Raw genomic sequence first — 9758 nt, 5'->3', positions numbered from 1 at the left:
TGAGCACAAAGACTGTATTGCTAACAGCAGCCACCCATTGTTGTTGTTGTTGTCTCTTGTCCTAACCTCTGTGGCAATATTATGCAGTCATTTTTTCCCTTACATATCATGTAATATGGCTATTATAAAGAGAGATATAACACTAAAGTCATACAATGTCAGCTTTATGCTCATGAAAGACCAGAATTTACAGCCACCAAAAAAGCACTACATGACACCACAAAGGAGCACTGAAGCTTTGATATTTTATTTTTCCAAACATTCACAAACAAGAAAATGGCCTTTCCTCATATGAAGGTGAAACAAAGTTATTACTAAGAGTTCTAAGCTCTAGTTGGTTCCACTGCTGTTTTGGTGGTCTCATTAGCTTGTTCAATTTACAATTCTAACACGTCAATTGAGATTCAGTACGAGAACAGACAGTTCAAGCATGAAATGTAGAGCTGTTCTCATTTGTGAACTCCTCCTAATGGTTTCTGTCTTCGTTTGCTCACTTCTTTCTTAAAATAAGTACATCTCGCAAGTGTTTGTGTATCTGAATTTGCTTCCGCAAGTTGTAGAGTGTATTCATGCCTAAATTTAATAATTAGCCATCATTGTTATCTTGTTATGAAATAAACACAGCGGTCTAGTTCTACTAAAATATCAACCAAAACTGAAAATGTGCTTCTGTCAGTCCCTCGGGCTTTCCATGCAGACAGATTTACCATCTTGCACATATTATTAATTCACATTAGAATTTCTTTGCAACATTCAGAGGCAACAAACAGCAGTTTGGATCTGAGAACAACTTTCACCAACTTTAAACCAGCTGTAGTCAGTGTTCATGGTCTTTGTAGTCACTACACCTGAAGGGTATGTTGTTTCTTGAGTAGCATGATTGGTGTTAACTGTTCATACAATTAAAATACAATTCATTACATACTGTGAATATGTAGACTTCGAGCAGGGCCGTAACCATGGTTTTAGATACTGAGTCATGAGTTGATGTTTGTTGATGTTGATGTCTTTAAACTTTTATTAATAAGAAAGGTGTGCTTGCCATACTTCTGACATTTGGTAAGTTTAATGTACCAAATGCGCTCAACACATGTTTCATTGCTGTTTGGTTGTAGGTCCCTCCATTTGTGCCCAGAGGTATTTTGGTCTGTGCAGATTGATAACTTACCTACCTTATTCCTCTGGAAAACAAAATGTACATATCACACTATCACTATACTTTTCCCCTCAGCTCTACTTCTAGCTTCGTAGCGTATTTTTTACTGTGTTGTGGTTTTACGGCCTACAGCTTTTTACTCTCGCACCAAATGGCAGACAGACATGGTTAGCTACTTTGCTAAGTTAGTAAACATAGTGGAGCATTCGGCCGCTAAAGAGCCACATATTTCCCACAGGAGTTGGCGGAGATCAGACAACGTTTAAAAGAAGAGTCGACAATATGGATTAACATTCATCAGAGGGACACAAACACGACTCCTAATGAAAGATAATGTTTCTTCATATCTGCTGTATGTGTGATTAGCTAAAAAGTTTGCCATACTGACTGAAAAGGTCACTTGTGTGTGCTTGTTTGTGGCCAAAAATTAGTTATTCCAAGTTAAACTCAAATTACAATAACAAACATAGTCTCTTTTCCGTAGATCCATTAGATAATGGACCTGTATAATCCAGCACTACTACTTTATTTTCCCTTAATTTTTGTATTTTTTAAATTTTTTATTTAAATTTAAATATACTCGATCAAGAAATTGTGGAACTGGCCTAAAAAATGCCATGTGTACGTTTTTTAAACAAAAAATGTAAACTCCGACATGACCTCAGTGTCTTTAGTGGTAGTTACGGCACTGCTTCTAACCAAAGTGCACATAATTATATTTTTGTAAATTTGTATTACAGGAGACTACAAGATCTTCAACCTGTACCAGTTGCATATAGAAAGTAGCGTAGCAAGCAGAAATCATCATTAATGTCTTTAAATGTGGTGTTATGAAGACAGTGGAAATAAAGCATGCGTTAGTGCAGTAAACTAACACAAAAATTACATTCAGTTGCAAAGAGAAACAATACACTGTGCTAATTAGGCTCAGCCGATATGTACGTCCTGGGATCGCCTGTTTGGGAAGATGACAGCAGAATTACCTATATCCCCTGAGTAATTCTGTTGGAGACGGAAAGAAAAATTAGTATGATAATCGCTAAAGCATATCCTTGAAAATAGTGTTTATTTTTAAATAGTGTGTAATAGAATAGTGACAGATATTTTAATGGGGGCTTACATTGATCCTTCCTTTCTCGAACTTAACTTCTCCCAGCACTGGATCCTGCTCCGGATATGGAGGATCTGTAAGCCACAGATAATAATGCAAACATCTCACCCAAAGATATTTAAAGCCTGTAAAATATTTCAGAGGATGTTAATCTAATTATTCTGCCCAAATTGACTATTTAATATTCACAGGAATAAGATATTGCCTTACTGTGCAGTTTCCACAACTTTCTCACCAGTATGGCCATGCCCACGAGGAGTATTAAACAAGAACACACCACCAAGGTCTCCAAGATGTGACTAAAACACAGACACATAGACACAGCTTCAAGAGCAGCTCAGGCTTATGCTGCATCTGTTTTTACATAACACGACGGCCAAGATGATGACAGATACATACTCCTGGGCAAGAATGATATGATCATTATCTGCACTTGGCTTTGAATGAACTCCTTCGTGACAGTATAGAAAAGCACCAGTAATGGTTAATAGTGTGAGTGTGCAAACATGGAAGGTGTTGTAAAGGACTGACGCTTTATGTTAAATGTGTGAATTTAGATTCAAATATGGACAGTGTGCCCCAGAAGGAGTTTTATCTAAAAACAGTAGCGATAAGGTGCATATGGCGTAACTGCCACTGCTGAGCAATGTTTTAAGAATAGATTTACATTAAATACTGTAAGAAAAAAAGGCTTTTTAAACCACAATCATAAAGAGGTGCTTCACTCTTACCTGTGAGTGTTCCAGGACTCCATGGTGATGGATATGGGTGGGGGCAGGTGTGCATCAGACTGAGTTGGTGTTGGTGGGGATGTCGTAGGCACCGCTGCTGTAGATGAAGATGTTACACACAAAGCTAAAAAATTATGTACTACTATAAGCAAAATAGTGTTTGTAGCAGCACCTGCACAGTTCATAACATCAAGATTCTTGATAAGTGACTCATAATAATCAATACCTTATACAGCTGGAGACCTAAGAGCCCCTGCCATCTGTCACAATCACATATTGATCTCTAAAACAGCGCTTTTCATTTCAGTAGTCGCAAACTGACGTGGGGAAAAGGCCACATAGTCAAGGAAATTGTGCCTCTTTTCATATCTACAATACCAGGTTTAAATAGTTTTCAATAACATTCAGGAGTTTCAATTGGAAGATCACTATCTAACCAACTCCCCATAGCACAAGGATTGGTCTGCACCTGCTAGGATCAATAGATTTCAGCAGATGTTTTTTCATACTAAAAATGTTTTAGGGTCATAAAAACCTGTATTTTGAAAGGTGCACATCTCAGTATTTTTAGCTATGCTAGTGGTAGACTCTAGAGACGGCAGCATCAGTCAGTCTGTTGGGTCCAAAAACAGTCCAGAATGAAAAATCTTTAAATTACAAGATACAGTGTTCATTTATTTATTATTCTATAACACAGGATTGTACAAGGAAATGCAAGTTGTAGCCCCTTTATGTTACTCACAAAACAAAAACTAGCCTAAATAAATTAATGAAAAATTAATTGGTCACAGCTAAAAAGAGTATTGGACTAAGGTCAACATTCACCAAAGGGACAGATTCACAATTCTACATGAATGCTAATGTTGCTCAGGGATGTGAAAATAGGCTGTTTGCTAAAACTTACATTTGAACTTTATAAAGTAATAATATGTGTATGTAAATAATGTTGTGTTTGCATGTTCCGGGGCCCCCAAATGCCCAAAAAAATAAAATAATGCTGCTTTAAATAAAAAATCTTGTGCATGAATCAAATAGGAATGGTTCACTAGCTAACAGAGTCTAGATACCCACTGAATGCAAAGAAAGATTCTAATAATTATGATCTAATTTGCTTTAAGGTCAACCTACTTGTCGAGGGACGAGGTGTGACCACCACATGCACAGCTATCTTCTCCTGTCCTGCAGAACACCAGTACCAGGCGGTATCTTTCAACTGCAGGTCCTTTAAGGTTATAGTGAAAGTCCTAGTTCTGTCATCGCTGATGGCCACTGAAGTGTCTTCGTAGCTCCCGTCAGAACCTGTCAGCACACAGGAGCTCCAGTCTCCACTCCGACACCACTTCTTCTCACTTTCTCTGTTGACAAGCAGTCACAGGAGAGTCAGTGAAGGTTGACTGTCCATCAGAGTGTGGCTTGAATTGAAAATCCCAAACAAATAACCATGTTTCTCAGGTTTACTGCTTTATAAATGCTGGATTTTACAAGTGAGGATTCTACACCAATCAGCCATAACATTATGAGCACTGACAGGTGAAGTGAATAACACTTATGATCTGGTTATCATGGCACCTGTCAGTGGGTGGGATATATTAGGGAGCAAGTGAACATTGTCCTCAAGTTGATGTGTTAGAATCAGGAAAAATGGGGCAGCGTGAGGATTTGAACGACTTTGACAAGGGCCACATTGTGATGGCTAGACAACTGGGTCAGAGCATCTCCACAACTGCAGCTCTTGTGGGGTGTTCCCGGTCTGCAGTGGTCACTACCTATCAAAAGCTCCAAGGTGAACTAGAGACAGGATCCAACAGACAAGCTACTGTAGCTCAAACTGCTGAAACAGTTAATGCTGGTTCTGATAGAAAGGTGTCAGAACACACAGTGCATCACAGTTTGTTGGTATGGGACTGCAGACCAGTCAAGGTGCCCTGGTGCACACGATGTTATGGCTGATCGGTGTATGGTAAATAAAACTGACACAATTGCAATATGATGAAAAGCCCAATCAAATACCTGTATCTCTCACTGTAGAGGCATTCGACTGTGACGCTACTCCCTTCCTCCCCACTCACTTGGCTGTTCACCACTGACATACCTGCAGGAAGGGAATCAATTTAAGCTAAGAGCTTGCATTTGTAATAAGCATTCAGGCATCAATAACGGTTAATCAATTCAAAATCACTCCATTACTCACCATGAATGACCTTGACGTTAGTGAAAGTGACAACATCAGCGCTCCACATACCGCCTACCTCCACGCCACACATGTACCACCCAGACTCCCCCTCCTTCATGTTGTTCATGGTCACAGTGAACACCAGCTGGACTGGGTCATCAAAAATGCTCACTTTGTCCTCAACTGGATTGGCCGAACGGGTGTCATCTGTACGGGCTAAGCTGGTGCAGAACTCCCTCATCCTCCCCTGGCACCAGTATTTCACATAGCTGGCATACTGAGGCTCATAATGACACGGGACTATGAGGGATTCTCCCTCCAGGACTGAATATTCTCCCATGGTGGTTACCCTGCAGAGGAAGGCTAATGGAAAGAGGAGATGACTGAATGTTGAACACTAGCTTGAACTTTCAGTCAGGCTGTAGTCAGAACAGAACATTAAACCACAGCGGACACTCATACGATTGAAGAACTGGGGGAAAGTGGCCTTGAGCAATACTTGTGCCACATTTACGGTTGCAGTTTCCTTTGTAACAAAACACTTTTACAACTTTAACTTCCCTCTTCATACGTCTTATTCCAAAATTGGATTATCCCTCTATAATAGAGATTTGGGGAGACAAATATAACAGGCCTATAACAGGCCTTTGGAGACCTGACAAAATAAACATCACACATACTCTTGCCAAGGGGCAAAGAGTATACAGAAGCTAGGAAGATTAAAAAACAAAACAAACACTTTTCTATGTCCAGCTCCCACAGAAAATGGTAACATTTTTAGTTTGTCTTCAACAAATGATTAATACAGACAAGTAATAAAATCTTAAAAAGAAGTAAAGTGTAAGAAACATCTTAAAATGTAGCGCCAATATTTGCCAAAAGCACAATAATAAAGTGAAGGGTCTGCAGAATAGACATTAATCATCCTGAGAACTCTTTCTTTCAGCAATTATTGTACAACCTTTGTAAGCATATAACCCCAGTAGTCACAGTTCTTACCTGGGATCCATGGTAACAGGCTGAGGGCGAGTATGAAGGGCTTCGGCATGTTTCACAGACAGTTTGCAGTTGACCAAGTGAATTTTTCCCTGACGTATGTAAACACAGGATCCAGGTTCCGCAAAGCCTATTTGCCCACTGTCATGTGACCATAAGTTGGATCCAGATGTTCCAGATTTTAACCATGTAAGTGCCAATTGTAAGAAATACTTTTAGCAAATACCCAAAAGCTGCATCCACTTACTGGAGCACTGATGTAAAATACCATGATGTGTCTATGGGTCCAGCTTTTAATTTTTTCTCAGATCATGAAATGTTTTAAAAGGGGCGAACAAACTGATGTTTTTTCAGCCTGAAATCTCAGTGAAAACATTTAAGGATGGTAAAAACCTGTATTCTTAAAGGTGCACAATAGTTTTAGCCATGCATGTCTGTTGAATGTAGAGTGAACATTATAATATTCCCCCTCAGCTTGAGCTTGTAATCACTTCCTGATCACCTGACTTTCATATAGCGCCATCATCAGGTTAAAATTATATTCTGTCCAATACTTTGGTTTATGACCAAATATTTTAAAAACTATTATTATTTCTTCATCATACATTTGTACATTCGTCCTTGTAGTGTCAATTAGCAAAAATAGAATGCTAACATGCTAAACTAAGATGGTGAACATGGCAAACATACTTTCTAAAAATCAGCATGTTAGCATTGTTGCTGTGTTGTTAGTTAGTGTAATGTTAGCATGGTTGTCGAGTCTTAGGTATTTTAACGTTTTTCAGCTTATTGTTTTGGTTTTACAGTCCGCAATGCTCTCGTGAAACAGGCAGCTGCTTTCAGTGAGCTTGGATAAACCTACTGTATGCTAACTGCCTGGCACCAAATGGCAAACAAAGTTAGTGACTAGTATGGTTGAATTTACTACCACTAATGCAAAATGTGTGAAAAATTTTAAAAATCAATAAAAAATGTTGTATTTGAAATTGTATTTCTGTTGTATGCTTCAAAATATATTCTAAAGATAACTCTCTAGCACCACTTAAGTTCACAATTAATCAAGTTTACGTGGCAAATAACTCGTAAAACCATAACTTTATCTTTTCGTTACTCAGGTTTTTGTACAGGTATAATAAACCATATATAGGGTGGCAATGTGCTATGCTAAGCTATTCGTCCCTGGGCTTTAGCTTCATATTTAGCGTACAAACATAAAGGTGGCATCAACCTAAATCTATGCAAAAAAGTGAATACGCTTACTTTGGAAAATGTATGACTATTCTTTTAACAAACGTATGTTATCTTTATCTATCTCCTGCTTTTATTATTTCAGTGTTATGCATTTTTTAATAACCTATTCTCCCAAACGACCAGATGCTGAGAGCCTTTCCTCCATGAATGCAGAAAATTCATTTGGCAGGCTACAATGAACTAATTTGATTTCGATGCCTGAAAACTTTGGATTTGGTCCAGTCTTCATTTGTTGGATTAAGCTTCCACACACAGCCCCCTCAGCCACTGAATTAACAAACAATTATTCCAAGCCTCTCAATTTGCTCTGTGAAGGGTGTCAAGGATGTCCCTTTAAGTCCCATGCTTTATGCTTTGACTACAGAGCCTTTTATGGTCATCCATTTCCTGGAAAGACAGAACTCAGAATTGAAACTGTCCGGTCAGGCAGATTTGAGAATCGAAACTTAACTTTCACAGAACTAATCATTTCCAGCCGGTCATGCCCCGCGACATATCATCCTGGCATCTCTTTCAGCTTTGTGAAAAACTGGTTCAGACACAGTATCTGTCTCTGTTACAAGAGACTTGAAATAGATTTTATTTTGCCGAAATGCTGCATCAAACTAAGCAAGATTAACTAGATAGTCACAAGTTTCCTTCCTGTCTCATATGTAAACCGGATTAAAATGTCAGGGAAAGAGAGGTTTTATCCATTTCTGTGCCATCATTCCCACAGTTTTTTGAAAGCTCTGACTCTGAAATGTCTTAATGTTTGTAAACCTTGCATACCGTACTGCTTAAGCAAAATAATGCTTTTATTATTGGGGTTCTAATATATATTTCTTAGTGGTTTTGAATGTGTCACTTTTCACAGGATCTTCATCATTCCATTCTGTCAGGACTTTGTCAATCAGTGTGTCCTTAATGCCTTTATATCATTGTTTTCTGTTCCTGTTTTAATTTGTGCTTTCATGTTTTCCTGGTGGACCCCAGTCAAAAGCACCCACTTCCGCTTATGTAGTTTCAGTAGAACTATTTATTGAGTTCATGTTTGAGTTTATTTGTGCCATGGGTCATAATTGAAGGTGTTAACATTTTGCTCTGATGGTTGTTTCTTACAGCAGTTTATTTGTGGGGTCCCCAGGGACATTTACTGAACCAGTACTAAGCTTTATTGGAGATATTGTATCTTTTGCTCCATATTTAGCTTAAGTTACTATGTAGAGTAGGTTTTAAAAACCTATGATGAGCATATAAAGTGCAATCTATTGTTATACTTTGAATTAAACAGTCAAACAGTATATGAATAGCTAGAATCAGCTTTACCTCGACAAATCCCAACATTAAAATGTGGTGTACATGTAAATGCATCAGTAACAATTATAGCAGTGATGAAAGACATACTTATTTAACCTTTTTTTTTTTTAATTGAGCATTGTTTTGAATGAATTTTAATGGAGTACTTTTACAGAGTGGTGCTGCTACTTTTACTTGAGTAAAGCATTTAAATTTAATTCCACCACTGACAGTAAGTAGCTTCCAGTTATCTAAACCCACCCTATATGTAGGACAAGACTTCTATTGAATGTCATAGTCACAGTGAATTAAGGCTCATCCCCCCTCCTGGAAATGTGGTATCTCCTGCCTTGTTTAGATTGTTTCAGGTTAAATGTGTCCAAAATCTAGTCTCTCTGTTCCCAGAATCTTCACTCTTACTACTTTATGCTTACCCCTTTATAAAAGGACAGATGATAGTGTTATCTGTTTAATGTGTGGAGGTGGCTTTGTCTGCCATTAAATCAGCATAGGAAGAGATTTAGATCTGACCTTTACAGGAGAGACCTGGAATACGAGCGGGATTCAGTCCGTTTTTCATCTCTGAATGCCAGGCAGTTTCATGTCCAGTTCAAACTGGCCCACACATGCACAGCCCACAGCTCTGCGCAGTTTAAAGCAATTGAGCTGCAATGTCGACTCTGTCACTTATTCCAGAACAAGTAATAGAAGCAAAGCCTCTCATTGCTCTGGGGTGTAATGTTCTTGCTTTCCACTCTCTTAGCATGATAGGCAGCGGACCTGCTGCTCCAGTTATAGCACTCATTGGTTGAAAATATATTGTAGTTCTTCAACTTTTAATAGATGATGCAATCTGTGGGGTTCAAAAACAAGTTCTACAGGGGATGGAGCCCCTTTCTGGCAAGTTTAGCTAAATTAATGTATTTTGTCTTTTCAACCTTTAAACAGATGTTTCTCTTTCTGTAACCAGCTCCTCCAAACCTTATGTTGAAGCAATATGCAGAGGTCAGCCTTATAAAGATGGGTTAGGGGGGTACTGTAGTACACCACTGCATGATGTTT

General features: G+C 38.5%; 1 protein-coding gene across 3 annotated transcripts; it reads right to left on the bottom strand.

The window, feature by feature from the left end:
- Window positions 1–231: 231 nt before the first annotated feature.
- pigr (polymeric immunoglobulin receptor) lies at window positions 232–6324 on the bottom strand. 3 transcript variants are annotated; one of them, XM_035670855.1, is made up of 8 exons: window positions 6171–6324; window positions 5190–5534; window positions 5009–5090; window positions 4127–4353; window positions 2999–3095; window positions 2478–2566; window positions 2277–2341; window positions 232–2158 (listed from the first exon to the last, which is right to left on the bottom strand). In XM_035670855.1, the coding sequence occupies exons 1-8, from the start codon at window positions 6217–6219 to the stop codon at window positions 2084–2086; spliced, it is 1029 nt and encodes a 342-aa protein (XP_035526748.1). In that variant the 5' UTR covers window positions 6220–6324; the 3' UTR covers window positions 232–2083. The 3 variants fall into 3 exon arrangements, with proteins under 3 accessions (XP_035526748.1, XP_035526750.1, XP_035526749.1); XM_035670857.1 differs by having other exon boundaries at window positions 2503–2566; XM_035670856.1 differs by having other exon boundaries at window positions 2999–3092.
- Between the last annotated feature and the right edge of the window lie 3434 nt (window positions 6325–9758).

Source organism: Morone saxatilis, unplaced genomic scaffold (assembly GCF_004916995.1).
Source record: "Morone saxatilis isolate NCDOM2014 unplaced genomic scaffold, NCSU_SB_2.0 Contig23, whole genome shotgun sequence".
NCBI classification, from domain to species: domain Eukaryota; kingdom Metazoa; phylum Chordata; class Actinopteri; family Moronidae; genus Morone; species Morone saxatilis.
The sequence above is the reverse complement of the archived record's forward strand: the minus strand, read 5'-3'. Positions and strand labels throughout refer to the sequence as shown.

What these genes read in the sequence shown, in the direction of transcription:
- pigr (XM_035670855.1), bottom strand. Translation starts at nt 6,219, where the DNA reads ATGCCGAAGCCCTTCATACTCGCCCTCAGCCTGTTACCATGGATCCCA. An exon ending in GAGTCCTGGAACACTCACAG is followed by an intron (nt 2,567 to 2,998) that starts GTAAGAGTGAAG and finishes TCTGTGTTTTAG; the next exon opens with TCACATCTTGGAGACCTTGG. An exon ending in TCGAGAAAGGAAGGATCAAT is followed by an intron (nt 2,159 to 2,276) that starts GTAAGCCCCCAT and finishes CGTCTCCAACAG; the next exon opens with AATTACTCAGGGGATATAGG.